This window comes from Manduca sexta, chromosome 9, assembly GCF_014839805.1.
Source record: "Manduca sexta isolate Smith_Timp_Sample1 chromosome 9, JHU_Msex_v1.0, whole genome shotgun sequence".
Classification (NCBI taxonomy): domain Eukaryota; kingdom Metazoa; phylum Arthropoda; class Insecta; order Lepidoptera; family Sphingidae; genus Manduca; species Manduca sexta.
In genome coordinates, this window is record NC_051123.1 from 1,565,178 (window position 1) to 1,583,499 (window position 18,322).

An 18,322-nucleotide genomic window follows, 5' to 3' on the forward strand; every position below is an offset into this window, starting at 1 on the left:
AAGTCTTTAATTTATTATTTCAATAATATTTAGTTCACAACAGTTTAAAATAAAACCACACGTATACATTTCCACATTTATTTATAAAAATATGATTACATAAGAGAATCTATTACAGTTTTAGGTACCTAATGCGTCTGAAGTCATGCGTATAAACCATACCGATCTTACATTAAATAATTGATCATCCTTCAATAAACCGTGGCTTTGGCACCAATTTAACATCTACGATTACGAATATTCTAGCGATTCAATATAATATGTCGTTATTTGTTTTACATTTTATATAATAAAAAATATAAATGCACCAATGCGGGAATGAATTCTTATTAATACAATGATAAGATCTTTAAGTACCTAATAAAGTTAGAATTTAACACCATAACACATTCAGCATATATCAGCCTTTCGATTCGATACAAATAATTTTACATAAACATCACATACAATTCCAAGCAAATAATACCATCAAACAAATTAATTAAAAAAATTAAATTCCATTCCAATTTATTTAGAGAAATACATAATTTATAAATATCGAATACTATTGAACCAAGTTGAAAATATGGACACAGTCACCTACCTCTATTAGTCTATGACCTCATTATTTTACGTCAATTCTATAATATCTATATATTTGATAATACTATACACAGCAGGAACAATACTAAAGTAAACACATTAGAAATTAAAGTTTAATTTGTGCCAAACACGATATTGTGTAGAGATCGGATTTCGAACATTATATAACGTATTTTTTGGACTAAATTCCGGCTGGCTCGCTCTTTGTTACGAGGGAAGGTAATTCCATTTATAAACGTGTATGAATATTTTTTAACGGTATTGCCATATAAGAAAAATAAATAGGCACCTTTGCAACATAGTTCAGTTCAAGATAAAGACAAGAAGAGTTTGCTATTGTGGCCGTTCCTTGTGTGCGTAGGAGAGTAAAGAGGTACATTCCGACACCACATACATTTCTCTTCCCTTCTTCCTGTCAAACACAGAATATGACGAACACCCAGACTAAATCTAAATTGCACAAAAAATATAAAAAAGAAATACTTGTATATACAATCCGATCTCATAAAGAGAATGGCACAAGAAAATGTATAAATGCACATCAGATCAATAAATCAGGCCTCGTTTAACAACCTATCGTTTTCGTTATTTTACTTCGTAAGTTGGAAACACTTAATATTACGTACGTCAGATTTTATTTTATACTAATATTTTCTAGTTAAAGTTTCATAGAATATTTTAAATACCAAAGAAGTATAACACCATGTATACTCAACAAGTTTTTACTATTTTATAAGATTTAATAAGCTATGTTTTCATGTTATGGGTACAAGTGTATATATGGTGTTAGACCACTTTGGACTATAAGCTTATGTTCAGCAGACAAATGGAATCATTTGGAGGGTTTAGGCCGGTCATTCTGTGCACATAATATTGCATCATCTAAAACTATAGAGAGTTACATCTGAATATATTTCTATAAACTAAATCCTTAGAAAATAATAGATAATTGAGTATAAACTTAATACTTAGATGGAAATACTTCGCGGTGTACGATAACATCTGTATAGGCATTTTTTTTAAAGTACAGGGTGTGTAAAACTTTTAAAAACGAGAAAACAAATTCTTTTGTTGTTACTCATCCAGTCAAATAATTAATCAAACTCTTCAAATTATCTTGTGTATATTATGGATTACCACACCACAAAATAGCTTGTATTTAATTTCGAGACATGTTTAGTGCTATTTTAACATTGTTATTTATAATGGCTATGTATGTAATATACAGGGTGAGCATTTAATAATGGATCATAATATAATCCTATAGGCAACCAGCTGTTTTTTGTTACGGAAACCGCAAGTATTTCGTTGTTTGCACGGCGTACGTAGAGTACAGTCAATTTGAAGTAACACAGTAGGGTATGGCGCGAAGTATTGTGTTCACCACGTCGTAGGCGTCGGGAAGATGGAAGTCGCAACTCATGTCCAACTACAAACAATGTGAAAAACTATACAAACATAATAAATACATAATCTATACTATTATATAAAGCTGAAGAGTTTGTTTGTTTGTTTGTTTGTTTGTTTGTTTGTTTGTTTGTTTGAACGCGCTAATCTCAGGAACTACCGGTCCAAACTGAAAAATTCTTTTTGCGTTGGATAGCCCTTTGTTCGTGGAGTGCTATAGGCTATATATCATCACGCTATACCCAATAGGAGCGGGGCAGTAATGGCTAATCTCAGGAACTACCGGTTCAAACTGAAAAATTCTTTTTGCGTTGGATAGCCCTTTGTTCGTGGAGTGCTATAGGCTATATATCATCACGCTATACCCAATAGGAGCGGGGCAGTAATGGCTAATCTCAGGAACTACCGGTCCAAACTGAAAAATTCTTTTTGCGTTGGATAGCCCTTTATTCGTGGAGTGCTATAGGCTATATATCATCACGCTATGACCAATAGGAGCGGAGCAGTAATGGCTAATCTCAGGAACTACCGGTTTGAACTGAAAAAATCTTTTTGTGTTGGATAGCCCTTTGTTCGTGGAGAGCTATAGGCTATATATTATCACGCTATATTCAATAGGAGCGGAGCAGTAATGGCTAATCTCAGGAACTACCGGTCCAAACTGAAAAATTCTTTTTGTGTTGAATAGTCCTTTGTTTGTGGAGTGCTCATAGTTATATATCATAACGCTATGACCAATAGGAGCGGAGCAGTAATGGCTAATCTCAGGAACTACCGGTTTCAACTGAAAAATTCGTTTTGTGTGGGATAGCCCTATATTTGTGGACCGCTATAAGCTATATATCATCACGCTATGACCAATAGGAGCGGAGCAGTAATGGCTAATCTCAGGAACTACCGGTTTGAACTGAAAAAATCTTTTTGTGTTGGATAGCCCTTTGTTCCTGGAGTGCTATAGGCTATATATATTTTATAAATTGGCAAAGTAAGGAGGCTTTAACCGATGTACTAATTTTGACATTTTCTTTCACTTTTTGACGCAGTATCATTCAAAATATTTTATTCTGTTTTAAAAGACCGCGGTATGCCAATAATTATAATAAACTCATTGACTATAACGTTAAAATAATTTACTATACACGTTCAATGACGCAAGTGACCATGTTTTGTTTGTTTTAATGATATTAAAATGAAGACGTACCTGTGCGGGACTCGTGCACTATGCGGTGGTGGTGGCGCCGCCGGCCGCCTGCAGCTGCATCTGACGCTGCATCTGTTCCAGCATCTCTTGCATGCGTCGCAGTTCGGCCTCCTGCGAACATTCCACAGTATCGATAGTTCAACGATTAAATCGATGCTAAATATTCATATATTTACATTTGCAACATTTCAATACATTTAGACGAACATTCCATAGTACCAATAGTTCATCGATTAAATCGATGTTATATATTTATATTTCTACATTCTAAATATTTCAAAAGAAAAAGAATTGATTTTTTGGACGAACACACGACATTGATTACTACATACACATAAATATGTATGTGGTTCATTTTGTATATCAATATTACTGTGCCTTATTGTCTTCAAAAGTACATTATCTATCATTCCCATATAAAAATTAACCGGAAAACTTAATCCGTCCTCCCATAGATGGATTCAAAAAAAACTGTGGATCGAAATTTTCACAGATAGTTTATAGAAATGCAATTCCTTGGAAATGGCTAAAAAATTTAACTCTGATTGGAAGTTCTAGTTTTATGAGTTAACATGACAGCATCGAGGTGTCTTTATAAATCTAACTCCGTACCTTTTCACGTAGCGCGCGTTCTCGTTCCGTGGCGTCTTCCGTGCCATTTGAGAGCCCGTTAGAGTCGGCTTCACTTAGACCACTCTCGTTAGACCTGTTGTAATTAATAATTAAATATTACACCATTTTATACCGTTTATTAATCGTATTCAATTGTTTTTTTTCCTTATTAAATTATTTCAGATATTGTCTTTATAAAGACAGATTCATACAAAAAAAAATTTACGTGTTAAAAATATTTCTAAAAAATCATTTTTATTTTTCAGCAAATGAAATTATCAAAAAATATTTTTTTAAACACCCTGTACATAATAAACGAATATCTCACGTGTGTCGTTTCGGCACCTGTCCGCTGCGCGCGAGTCGCTCGGAGCGGTAGTTCTCGTAGTGCACCTCTTGCGTCACCTCCTGCAGGTCTTGCATGTGCGTGCTGGAACGGAACGGTGTTACAGAGTGTTGCGAAAATGTTATTTAACGCTTTGTGTGTTGAAGTGTTTTATAAAATTAGACTTTTTTTTACATTTTAAATTGTTATTAATATTTTTTTCTTAAAGTTGACAATATATTTCCATAATAACAGAGGGATTTGTGTGATTAGACAATTTTTTTTTAAAGAACTAACTTCTATTTGTCAATATATTTTTAATCAACGAGCAACAATAGTATGCATACATGAGCATAGTCCGCAGCTTGATGAAGTCGCAGTGGTCGGGGTTCTCGACCTCCACCACGCCCCAGGGGTAGAGCCGGCCGCGCACGCGGCGCCCGCGCACCTCGAGCTGCTGCCCCGCGCCGCACACCGCGAACGGCACCGCCGCCTTCAGCTGGCGCACCTGCACAACGTACGACGACGAGGTTGTAATATGCACGTAGCTAGATTAAGTCGGAGCTAGAAGCCAGCGTAGAAATAATTGCGTATTATCATTGGGTGTATTAAGTTATCAAACTGAGAGCAGTTGTCAGCTAGTATCGGAAAATACCTTATCCTCCCACCTGTTCTAGTAAATACCACTCTTAACCCCAAAGACAAAAATAAAACTACTTCTATGTCTTTATTACAATTTTTGTATGCGAGAGTCAGCTTGCGTAGACAAGTTATCATATCCAAGAAAAATCATGCTAAAGAGAACCATGAGAAATAAAAAGAATATGGATGTATTTATATCACTAACCTGTTCTTTATAATCTTCATCCTCGTCGCTGTCGCAGTCCGGCAGGGGGTATATTTTGATGCCTTCCCTCTCGATTTCCTCCATTACCTAGCAAATAAACTACATAAATAACTAACGCACATCACAACGAAACATGTTTTCAGATTTTATTATTTTTTTTTGTTTAAGTTGTTACCTCTGGGTGCTAAAACATCGTACGAAGAGTAAAGAAAGAAAACTAAATACGTAGAGGAAATCCGAAAAGTAATTTAATTTCGATAACTAACATAAGCAAACATCAAGGAATCATTAGAGATCGTAAACTTAATTATAAAGACTGGTTAAAGTTCAACACGTGGTGTTATTAAAATACATTCAGAAGTTTACAAGACTTGTGTGAACAGGATAATTTCGTAAACTTATTTGTGTGAAAAAGTTTCCCCAATTAGTTATAATAAAACTGGTTTTAAATACGTTAACGTATTCTATTGTATAGTATTGGAACAAAATTATGGCTTAAGTAATCATATGAAAATATATTTTGTAATTTGAGATTTATTAATGTGTGTGTTCGTAACTTCACAAAACAATATCGCCCGTATTCATAGACGTGGACGGAGCATTGTTGTGATAACAAGTCTGTCTCTCAGTGCTGACAGCATGGCAGCCTTCGCAGTGCGTAGACATAGGGCCGTTGTGATTGGCTAATATTGTTGTATCACAATATTAGCCAATCACAACGGCCCTGTGTCTATGACTTGTTATCTCCGTCCTTAGATAAAAAAGTCTATGAATAAGGGGGTATGTGTGTTGCACTTGATATGTAGAAGGTACATTAAAAGTGACAGATTTTTTTATTCGCAGCACATTAAGCACCGACATAGCCCATCGGATTAGCAAGCTGAAATGGCAGTGGGCAGGGCACATAGCTGCGAGCTCGCAGATCTGATCACCGAAGGGGCAAAATGGTTCTGGAGTTGAGACAAAGAACTGGCAAGCGCAGCGACCGACGTCCACCCACGAGGTGTACAGATGACCTCATAAAAGTAGCAAGAGGTCGCTGGTTGCGGGCCGCTTTCAATAGGTCGATCTACAAATATTTAGGGAAAAACCATGTTCAGCTTGACATCCTGCACCTGATGATGAGGAAATCTTTGGGGAAGGCCCATGTTCATGGATATCCTGTACCTGATGATGATGTAACTCACCCTTGACTTGAGTCGCTGCACCTCCTTCTTGGTGAGACAGTCGGCCTTCGCTATGACCGGCACGATGTTCACTTTGTTGTGAAGCTGCTTCATGAACTCTATGTCCAGTGGTTTCAGCCTAACACGTACAAAAACATTAATAAATGAAATTGTTAAAGTTTTTAAAGTAATTATTTCGTTAGTAAACTTAGGGAATTGCAGAAATATATTTCAGATGTTTAAAAAAATAAATGATTGTTCAATCTGCGCTTTTCATTTTTTCTTATAGTTACATATAAATTGGCAACTTTATTACAACCATCTGCTTTTCAGAAATCTATCGTGTTAAAGTAATTCAGTTGATTTTTTTATTTGCTTTAAATGACGAGACGAGCTTGCCGTTCGCCTGACGGTAAACGGTACCCATAAAGAGCAAAAACACCATCCAACAACACCTTGAATTACAAAGTATTGTTCGGTATTCCACTGGGCTCGCCATCCTGAGACATGAGGTATTAAGTCTTCTTATGTCCAGTGCTGGCTACAATGTTCTTCAAACCGGAACACAACAGCGACTACACACTGCTGCTTGGCGGCAGACATAGACATTATGGTGATACCCAGACGGACTCACATATTATGAGAAACCTACCACCCGTTACACTATTTAAGACATAACCAAATATCCCGATATATGTTATATCGCCACATATGTTAAAAAACCAAGTTATTAAACAGTTACAGTATCCAAGTTAGGAGTTATTACCCATGTCCGAAGGGCGATATGAAGTAGAAGCAGCAATGTATGCGGTTGTCGACGATGTTACGCCTGTTCAATCCACTTTCGTCTCGCAGGAAACGCTCGAATTGCTCGTCGATGTATTGTATTATCGACTATGAACAAATATGTTATCAGCTTTGTAAATAATGTTATTAATCATTGTGATTTGTGTAGTATTTTATTAATGTATACTGGCGTGTTTTGGTAAATTTCCAAACTAAAATGGAGTCGTGAAGTTATTGTTTATAAATATTGTTAATGACATATTTAATTGCTGTTTTGGAAATGCGGCCTCCTGACACAGGTATTGCTATTAAAAGGAGTGCTCTAGTAATGACAAATTGAACCTTAAGATAATGCCAATAAAGAATATTATTTATATGTATAAAACATTAATTTTATATTAAAATCAATGAAAAACCTGAAATAATATATAAGTAACAAACATTAGGAAAGAAACTGGACAAATCAAACAAATTTCTATTCATATATTTTGCGATTTGAATATGGAAATCGTAGCGATTTATCGTGAGTAATCGTGTGTGTACTCACTCTGAAACAATCCGTGTTATCTATCGCGTCGCCGTAGCCGGGCGTGTCGACGACCGTCAGCCGCAGCTTCACGCCGCGCTCCTCGATCTCCACCGTCGAAGCGTCTAACTTAACAGTTTGGTTCGTTTTCTCTGAAAATAATATACGGATATGCTTTCCTAAGTTTTTTGTACGAATATCATAATGAAACTGGTATACGGATTCTATAGCGGTTTTTATGTTATAATTTTCTCCCGATGTTTCGAAGACTGCAGCCTTTGTGGTCACGGGGCGCAGTAAGGTGTTGGTCATAAAAAGTCAAAGTTACTTAATCTACCTACAGTTTACAATTATATATATATTTTTTATTTTTGCAGTTGGTCCCATCTACGGCTTTTTGTCCGTTTTACGAATGCCTTTTATTCGTAGATCTAATTGAGTATTTTTTATAATCGCTATTATTATTGCGCTGCATTGATTATTACGAACGAAATGTTGATTTGAAAATTATTTATAACTCTTAATACATACAAACACCCGAGTTATTAAGAGCTCAGAATACAAACTTTTTAAATTCTTTGATACCTACTTTTTCTAACATCCTGTAGGATACTATAGGATTTTTCCGTTTATGAACTGTTAGTCATTGCTATGACTTCGTCTCGTTAATTAGAAGGCTAGGGTCACAGTACCGTCGTGTGACCTTGACCTCTGCCGTCGCGACCTCCCGCGGCGTCCCGTTTTGATGGCACGGTCATTGTATAATTGAGTTCAACCATAATATAAGGCACGTGCCCAGCAGTAGGACAGTTATAATACAGGGCTGATATTATTATAAGAATATTCACTTCGATATTTTTTTACTGTTCAGATACAAGCAAGTTGTCTGGTGGTACGTGATTCAACTCTTTGGCCTTAGATTATCATTCGAAATACAATTTATTTTTAATATATTTTGAAAAACAAACAGCACAAATTCAAATTATTTGAATTAAATACATAAATGTTTATTACATTTCCCAAACGTTCCAAATTTTTTTTTTTTTCAAAGTGAAGATAGTATTTGAGGTTTAAGACTAAAAACTAAAGAATAAGACTAAAAATCTGCAGTAGAACAAGCTTTTAATCTAGGGCAGTTACAAAATATATGACTTACAGCTGTTTTCAATAAATAATTTCAATCCTTAATTCGACCCCAAGAATGAACCAATCAATATGAGTCATTTGTATGCATGTCAAAAAAACATCTGATTGGTCAATTTTTGAGATCGAATAAAGCGATTGGGATTGTTTATTGAAAATGGCAGTTAGGAAAAAAGGAGAATCAACATAAATATCAATAATAATGTTATATAAAAACAATTAATCTCCATGTTCATATTGCAATTTCAAAGATGTGCATTGCTGTAAAAGACTCATATGTATGTTTCAATCTAAACAAATGTTAATTTATTATTTACTAGTTATCAGAGTATTTTTTCTCTAACCATATTATAAGTGCTTTTAATATGTTTTTTTATTCTAGCACAGCATTGACTTGAAACATGGAAAGAAATTTGTCACTTGCAAAAAAAGTTTTATCCATTGTCCATCAGAAATTATCCTATTCTGCATCATTAATAAACATTTTATATCAATTATTTATTAAAACACATACCAATAGCATCAGGTATGACTCTCTCAGGGTACAAGTCGGTCAAGAACAGAGAGTTGACAAGCGTAGACTTGCCCAGTCCACTTTCGCCGACCACCATCAAGGTGAACTCAAAGCCCTTTTTCACCGACTTCCGATGCACCTGGTTGGGCAAGTTGGCGAAACCAACATATCCTGGAGTTTCCAGGTTCGAGAACTGCAACAAATGGTTTTTGTTAATTGGTGGAGAAGGAAGGGTTATGTTAATGAGGAACCATATTTCTAGTACAATTTTCCTGTTTCTATAATTATTGATAAAGAATATAAAAATGAAATACTAAGCAGATCTGCATGAATGTAGATTGTATTTAAATGAGAAAAATAATACATGGGTTTATGATGTTTGTTTATGTTTATTATTGGGACCACCCAAAATTATAAATTCTTTAAAAATATCATCAAGTAAGGATAAATTATAATACATTCTTTTTTAGACTAAAGACATTTTTAAATAATTATGGCTGTCTGAAGTTTTAAAAAAAATGAAAAAAAATACAAATAAACGGAACATACCATATTTTTTATTTTTAATACATTCATTGTGATTTCAAGTTAAAAAGATGAAACTTGAGATAAAATTTTGTTATGTATATTTTTAAATAAAATCCTGGGTAATATACAGGAAATGAGCACTATTTACTGTCAAAGCACCATACCAAGCTGACAAATATAGTGAACAATAGTTAAAATGTCCAAAAGTGGCAAACCAAAGTAGGCTGAATGTTTAAGTATGAAAGTCACACTTGACACAAAAATTATTATTCAACTTGCATTACAGTAAACAGTGCAATGAGGTTGAACTGATGCTCTCATTTACAATAATTTTATTTTGATATCAACTGTAAGGCATGACAGGAATGTATGTATTGACTCATTCAGGAAATGGGATATTCATATTACTGTCACTGTAATGCTTAAATTCATAAGCAGTTCAAGAGTAATAAGATAATTAACATTTTAATTAGTAATATAGCCATGTATGGCTGTATATTTTATGATTCCTCAGTAAAAAAAAGTGTTATCTTTTTAATACTTTTTTTTATTTCTAAAGAATACATGTATTATAATAATTCATGTTGTAAATGTAAAATTTGTTAAAACCCAATTTACTGCTTATAGTATTTGATGTTTGGATCCTTTATCAGTGGTAGCTAATTAGGCGGTGATTTATTCTTGGCGTGAGCGCTATGCTTTGTCGTCGTTACTGATAACAGTGACTCATAGCAGGAGTGCTCACAAAAATAAAACGCTTCCCTCAGTGTGTACATTTTAAATGCACACAATATCCTTTACGATTCGTAGTAAAGATTCGGAAATTTTTTATCACTTTCCTTTGTTGCATTTCCACAGATTCGCATAGAACATTAAAAAGTATTACGTATACTTATTCTCAGTAAGTTCCACCTCTCAAGCTTAGTAATTATCCCCGAGCCGGTCACATCAGGAACAGCCCAGCCCTACTTTACAATAAAAGTAGGTAAGAGAACACAGTACTTACATTTTTGTTTGCCGTTTCACTGGACATCTTGAGAGCTTGTCGATTTCTACTTCACTTATAAACAGGCACAACTTGTACAATAGAAATCATGAATGATTAGAAAACAACAAATATTACAGATATGTAGTTTTTATTCATGAAGCGATCATGCGTAACTAACAAAGAGAATTATAATATATATGGAAATAGAGAGCCTACTCGTTGGGTTTTTGTGCCAATCGACATTACGGCTGCTTCATACTTGTGAGGTAGAGGGCGTTCGCGATTTTCGTTGCGTTTCACGATTCAGGTTTATTGTGTTTTATTATTTTGCAAACGGTTTTAAAAGTGCAGAAGACGGCAATCCAAGTATTAAAATACTTAGAAGCAGATCTGCATTTGCTATGCCGTCGTAGTATAATATTTCTGACATCTTATTTACAGTGTACTTCTATCATTATCAATACATAATAATTCGATAGTAATAAGATCTAAGAATAAGATCGTTAATCAGACAAACATCATATTGAAAATATTATTTTTATTTTAAATTTTTGCTATAACATTTTGTGTACAAAATGCTTATAGTAAGTACTAATGATATTCACATTCAATATTAGATTTACAAAGTATTACACCTCTATTAAGCTATGTAAGCGCTGATAATTTGATCTTAGTTATTAATTATATTCAATGGAAAAGTAAACGATACTACTTTAAAATAAACTGTAATACACTGTAAAATTCCGAAATACTAAATAATAAAATATACTTAAAATTATTTTATGTCTAAAAATACATACTGTGACGAATAATAATTAACATTGATATTTATAATATGCTAAAACATTCTCAATTGTCACTCTATATTTTTATAACAATTGATTTAACTTTATAAAAAATATATGAATTCTTTTGTATTTCGATAATCATTTTAATGTATCATCAAATAAATATCAAGTATCAATGTTCAAATAAAAGAGAATTTATTATTTTTATAAAAATTGCCTAATAATATACGATTCAATATAGAAATACATAAAAATTTACAAATCTAGAACAGCAATTAACTCTGAAACATACAAGATAGCCATATTATTTATCTTTGTCTTCATCAAAAAGGAAATTCGGATTCTAGCATTATCTTTCTACACAAACAAGTGAAACTAATATTAACAAGAACAAACTTATTCTAAGCCAAACAAAATTATTTCACAAATAAGTCACGCTACTTTTAAAAATTGAAAATGTTCACTGGAAAAGAAATTAACATCAAGTTTACAATGATCATTATACCTATCCATAGAAAAAGGAACTATAAAGATTAGCATTCATTAAAATATACTTTCTTCGTCATGCGAAGGTTGTTTTACTTATGATAATAATATAAAAAATATTTTATGTAGATATCAAACAGATTAATTTAACAATTTGTTAAATAAGAAAGATTAAATAATTATAATAAGAACTGATTTAAAACAGGTCTATGAAACCAGGTAGTAATCAACAGCGAAATGCGAATGCGATACAAATTGCCAATACATATTAGATATATACCATAACAGTGGGTATATGATCTAAATAGAGTATGTACTAAAAAAGGAGAGATTCGAACAATTTACGCGATAAAAGCAAAATAATTTCGCACTTGTGTACATGATATTATCTTTAAATTGCCATCACTTAACTATTAATTATGGGTTACGTGGTGGTTAAATTACAACATACAATAAACACAAAATGAGCATTATGATCAAATAACGAAATCATAAATAAGTCGTATACAAAATGATAATTGTTACATAAAATATAAAGGAAGTAATGCGAATTGCTGCAGAAATGTACGTACCGGTTACATTAACAAAACATCAACTAAAGCAAGCAGGTCGACGCAGGAACGATTGAATATTTTCTGAACGATGCAATATTATTAGGCGACACAGAAGGGTTATATATATATATATATATATATATATATATATATATATATATATATATATATATATATATATATATATATATATATATATATATATATATATATATATATATATATATATATATATATATAAAAATACATAATCGTACTCAGAGTAGAAAAATTAAGAAATGGTATTTTTGTTTAAGGCACGTTAACATTTTGAAATGTTAATTTTACGCTGAAGCTGTTGTCCATGAAGGATACATCAGTAAAAAGAATCACACTTGGACTTGATAATTTATCTATTTTAAACTCAAATCAAAGTCGTTTGCCCTTATGGTAATTTTAAAGGATCTTTTAGTAAGGGATCGTAAACACTGTAGTCACAAGAAATCAATCTTATGAGACTGCTAATCATTTTTGTAGATACATATTCTATTTTTAAGATGGGACAGCAAGGGCAGCACCTTTTACCATTTAAATACGAACGTGAAAGATAAAAAAATATCTGTATATATATATATAAATTAATCCTCTATCAACCTGGTATAGCTGGTCCTTCGTTAATTTGACACCTGTATAACTAAAAGCAGATAAGTATGTATTCCTTCATCGAGCCAATTTGTAATTATATGTACAGTCATGATGCTATAAAACGTCTTTGCCGGTGCCACACACAGACAAATATTAGAACACTTGTTTGAACTCATGTTTGGCACGGGTATTTGCGTATTTGTATTCTATTACAGACACTGACCAAATTAAAATTTTTATGGCTTTTACTTTTAGGTTTCCATATATAATCAGTTCTCATTCAAGCAACTCGATAACTTTGAACGCTTGATGTGTGGTCGTAAAATCGATACCGAATGACAAGATAATACGTAAACATTTAAACAAACTTTGCACAAATACGAAAATTCCCGTGCCACACATGAGTTCAAATATTTTTGTTATCTGTGGCGCCGGCATAATAATATTATCTTTTGACATTGATAAATGACGATGTCTTAGTTTTTTTAATAAAAAGAAAAGGTGGACCAAGGAACAACTTTATTCAACTGTATGTGTGACGTCATCAAGAATTTCTCGGATTTTTATTTTTTGTTTCTTTGAAATTAAGTATTCAAAAATATGAAAAATACATAATCGTACTCAGAGTAGAAAAATTAAGAAATGGTATTTTTGTTTAAGGCACGTTAACATTTTGAAATGTTAATTTTACGCTGAAGGTGTTGTCCATGAAGGATATATCAGTAAAAATCTTATGAGACTGCTAATCATTTTTGTAGATACATATTCTATTTTTAAGATGGGACATCAAGGGCAGAACCTTTTACCATTTAAATATGAACGTGAAAGATAAAAAAATATCTGTATAAATAATAATAAACTAATAAATAATAGTTTACAATAAATAAAAATCGCTACACCCGTTCCATGAATTAAATAAATTGTTAAGTAAAAGTGTGAAATCTACTAACTGACGACATTCTGCTGGAATTCTGCTCTTGCCGTTAAATGTTCAGCCGCAACAGCTCATAAACGGGGTTGTTATTTGTCCTTTAACGCGTATTATGTCATGTTACCAGTCTTTTCCTTTCCGTAAATATACAGCTTTAGTTACATCTTTCTTTAACCAACTCTGTTATGGGACCGACATTAACGGGTGCCTGGTCGCATGTTGTGTTGATTACGTTAAGCCCAGCATCAATGGCATCTTCCAAGACAGTTCGTATTAATATTTTTAGCTCTATCTTATTAAGTCCATTTGTGAAATAATATGCTATTGGCTGATTAAAATTTTTTTTATGCCTTTTATTATAAAAACCAAAGCGTAGTTAGAAAAAGAGCATTTTTAATGTGAAGCAAACTCTTGTATCTTTGTATGGATCATATGACACAGACAAAAGACCAGAGCAAAAACAATCTTTTTCCTTTATTTCCAACAGTGGAAAATTATAGGATTTATTCCTGCGATTATATTAATTTGGCTTAGTACTCGTTTTACAGTTCTTGATGATGGTAGAGTAAAATACTTGCATAAAAGTTTGTAACATTTAGGACGTTTTTTAATAAAGACAATGACAATTTTTTTCCTCTGGTGAAAATCGTCTTCCCTTCGCTTTCGTAAATGTTTTATTTTTTTGGAATAAACCAATTTGAGTATTGTATACCGCGTGTCTTCGGGACCTACTTGTAAGGCAGTAGATATGGTCCGAAAATGCTTTAGTAATATCTGAAAAATAAAACATTAATGAATATTACTGTTCGAGCAAGGAAAAGTAACTTGTTGAGTAGGACATATAAGAAGCGGTACATTTGTCCCGTACATAACGTCAAAAAGGAAGAGTGGCTCAAAATTATATATTGTACTACTTTAAACTTTATGTCGCGGCAGTCGCGTTACTCATTCTCCGTGGTTAACTATAGGACGAGGACAGAGAGGTAGACAATTACAATAGGACGTTATTTTACAATGAACATTATGGTACTGCGTTTCGAGTCGCGAGTCAGAGGAAAGTATTTTGAGTGTTATCATTACAAAATACTGTAAGGCGCACATTAAAGCGCCTCGCCTCAGTACGCCTCGCCTAATTTGAAGTAGGATATTGTACCGGCTCAATGTTAAAATGAGGTTACTCTTACAAACTCTTTTCATGTCATGTCCTACCCAATTCTAATTAGTAACTATACGTTATCAAATATAGGATGGTAATTTTGACAGCTCCTTCACATGAAGTTTCGTTTTTTTTCGGTAAAATTTACTACAGGTAATATCATATTTTATTTTGAAGTACCACTCATTATCATAATGAACAATCACGGACTATCGCAAATCGCCATTGAAATAAAATAAATCGATAATATAAAAATTTGCATTTAGATTTAATTATATTATTTTTTGCAAATATTCGAGTTGTTTGTAATTTCACATTTATTGGTAAAAAAAATCTATAATTAATATATCTAATGTTTTCACGATTTAAATAGTTAACACAATGATAACTGCAAGTGGTGTAGGGTTTAAAAAAAACATAAATGGAAATGGCTTACCAATAATAGATAATTCAATAAAAAAAATATTTATATCATCTGAACATACCAAATAATTATGCAACTATCGATATCAAGTTTTATAAAAATGGTAATCGATAATCGAATACGTTCAATAACGATTATACCTTAGCCTAATCATTAGTGTGATTTGTCAAAATTAACATCCTAAATTTTAAAAAGTTTAAGTAAACATTTTCACAACTTTAAGTAATATATGTATATAGCATTACCGGTGAGATATGTGCTTTTTCGGCCATTAAATCCATGTTTTCATGAAATGAATATCCGGTGTATAATGTTCTGTAACATAATTCGATATGAGAGACATGAACGGACAGAAAAGTGAAAGCCGAGATCTTTAGAGAAGATTTTCTCGTAGTGTCACGCACGTTAAAAGCCCTTCCCGCTAGAAAAATGCCTAAATAACAGTATCGATGCATAGCACTGTCTATTTTATATTCAGATTCAGAATTAAAATACTATCCAGGGGATAAAAAAGCACCCAGCCTATCTTATATTATTGCAACTTTGTCCGTGTGCCAAATTCGCTTAGCACACATATATTATACACACATTATAAAAAATTAAATAAAATTATATTAGTAAGCACTCAGGCTGCTGTTGTGCTGTCGCCTGTACTTTTAGTCCCAACTTACATACTTTTTAATACGGTGTCATGTAACCACGGCAATATCCCTTTTTAGTTACTTTTTCCAATTAACAAAGCTAATAGAAATGTTTCCTCATCTGAATTCACTCTATTACTAACTGTCCAAAATGCGTAGCCAACTGTGAGCCCGCTGCGTGAACGCTACGCACCCACGGCTTGTTCGCTGCACGCCCGCCGCGAATTTACAGCGAATTCATTATGCATTTGATATATCAGTGTGATATATCGTATGCCGTCAGTGTGATATATTTAAGGGTACAACATCTAGTCTAAGCACTTTTAAGGAGATATATAATATATAAGTATCTGAATCAGTTCAACCTGTAAATTTCTTGGCGCAACATGTGGAAAACATCTTACCTAGATTCAAAGTGGGAAATGTAATTCTACATAAAGCACCAATATATAATTTATAACAGCTCTCAAAGTGCTTATGTATATGTGTACCGCAAGTTTTTTATGTATATTCTTGTCCTCTGTTAAGAGTTTTATCGAGAACTTTAATTCAAACTTGAAACCTTTTGTCCTGCCAGGATTTCCATCTATAACTAGTTGCTTTAGGGACATAATGTAATGGTCCTGAAAAATAATACAATAATTTATTAAAATATAATAAATAATAAATGATGCCATGTATTCATAACACAATACAAATGCAAGGAATTTGTCCATTAGAGATACAGCTCTGATATTTGTTTATTCAATAGTCAAACTAAAATAAGTAAATTAAACCAAGATGACGTAATAACGACAATCTTGTCTACCAACAGATTTTTCATAGTTTAAAATCAAAAATGAATATCGCATAATTTTAAGGTATGCAGATTCCCACACGTATTTTAAAAAAGACTATTTAAATGAGCAGATTTCGCCATCGCGGTGACTAAGTAAATATTATGTACGATTTTAATGAGTACTATCGATATTATTTTTATAAAAATATAAATGTCATTTACCATCAATCGCACAACCAAGATAACATGAGACATTTTGTCCAAATATTTTATCAGTTCCTTATCGCGTGCAAAACAAATAACAAAAGCCCGGGGGTGAATTAGTAAGAAGGCAGCGGTGGTCCGTTTGAATAAGCAAAGTTCTTTAATTATTTAGGAAATCGTAATCGAACTTATCGCACACAAACTGCAATGGGAAATTTGAAAATTTTCAACCGGAATTCAAATTACGGAAACAAGGCGATATTGCCACTTAATGCAATAAATATTTTAACATGCTTATGAGAAAATAGATATGTAATTTATTGGAAACTAGAATAAAATTTAAAAAGTATGCGTTGTTTTGTTTATAATTGTATTAATAAAATGGAAAAATTAAATTAAGATTCAGTTGTCATATTACAACAAAAAGAGAACTTTAATATTTTACCATTTAATAACAATCATCAGATATTGTGGCAACTCGTTTGAAATTGTGTCAGACGACTTGCCACAATCTCTGTCATTGTGTCAGTCAATTTTTTATCGTATTTCGTTCGGAATTTTCATTAATGCATATTTTTTAATTAATGAAAATAGCCTCTGACATTTGTTTTTATGTTTTTACTTATCTAATTTAATTACGTACATAATTATTTTATAAATAGGGATAAAAGGCATGATTAGTGTTTTGAAAACTTATTTCCAGTGTCATCTAACTGAAAGTATCTTACAACAAAATTAATTTGAGGTTAGACCAAAAACAAATAGAGTGACTGTCTGAGAGTGACATACCCCTGGTAACTAAACTTGTCTTTGCATTTGCAAAGGAAACGGAACGATAAAATCACAAAAACGTACGAAACCCGCAGTTGTTGAATTGACAAGACAGTAGGCAAGGGAAGCAAAATCAAAAATGTAATTCTTGAGCACAATGTCCATTTCATTAAAAATATATATTACTGTTCATTTTAATTACTATTATTACTGTCTCAATCACATTTATTTATTTATTTTGAAAAATAAATCTTTAGTATAAGGCTGTCTGGTTTTTGTTCTTTACAATTTCGCTATGACATATCAATGTTGCTAGAGTCTAAAGAATTTCCCAGAAATC

General features: G+C 32.6%; 1 protein-coding gene across 2 annotated transcripts; it reads right to left on the reverse strand.

The window, feature by feature from the left end:
- Positions 1–64: 64 nt before the first annotated feature.
- LOC115455639 (septin-1) lies at positions 65–18,189 on the reverse strand. Of its 2 annotated transcripts, none has more exons than XM_037436642.1 (12): positions 18,010–18,189; positions 10,644–10,798; positions 9,110–9,302; positions 7,474–7,604; positions 6,907–7,034; positions 6,162–6,279; positions 4,975–5,061; positions 4,475–4,635; positions 4,131–4,232; positions 3,803–3,896; positions 3,191–3,301; positions 65–2,011 (listed from the first exon to the last, which is right to left on the reverse strand). In XM_037436642.1, the coding sequence occupies exons 2-11, from the start codon at positions 10,668–10,670 to the stop codon at positions 3,209–3,211; spliced, it is 1,134 nt and encodes a 377-aa protein (XP_037292539.1). In that variant the 5' UTR covers positions 10,671–10,798; positions 18,010–18,189; the 3' UTR covers positions 65–2,011; positions 3,191–3,208. The 2 variants fall into 2 exon arrangements, with proteins under 2 accessions (XP_037292539.1, XP_037292540.1); XM_037436643.1 differs by having other exon boundaries at positions 10,644–10,777; positions 18,006–18,083.
- Between the last annotated feature and the right edge of the window lie 133 nt (positions 18,190–18,322).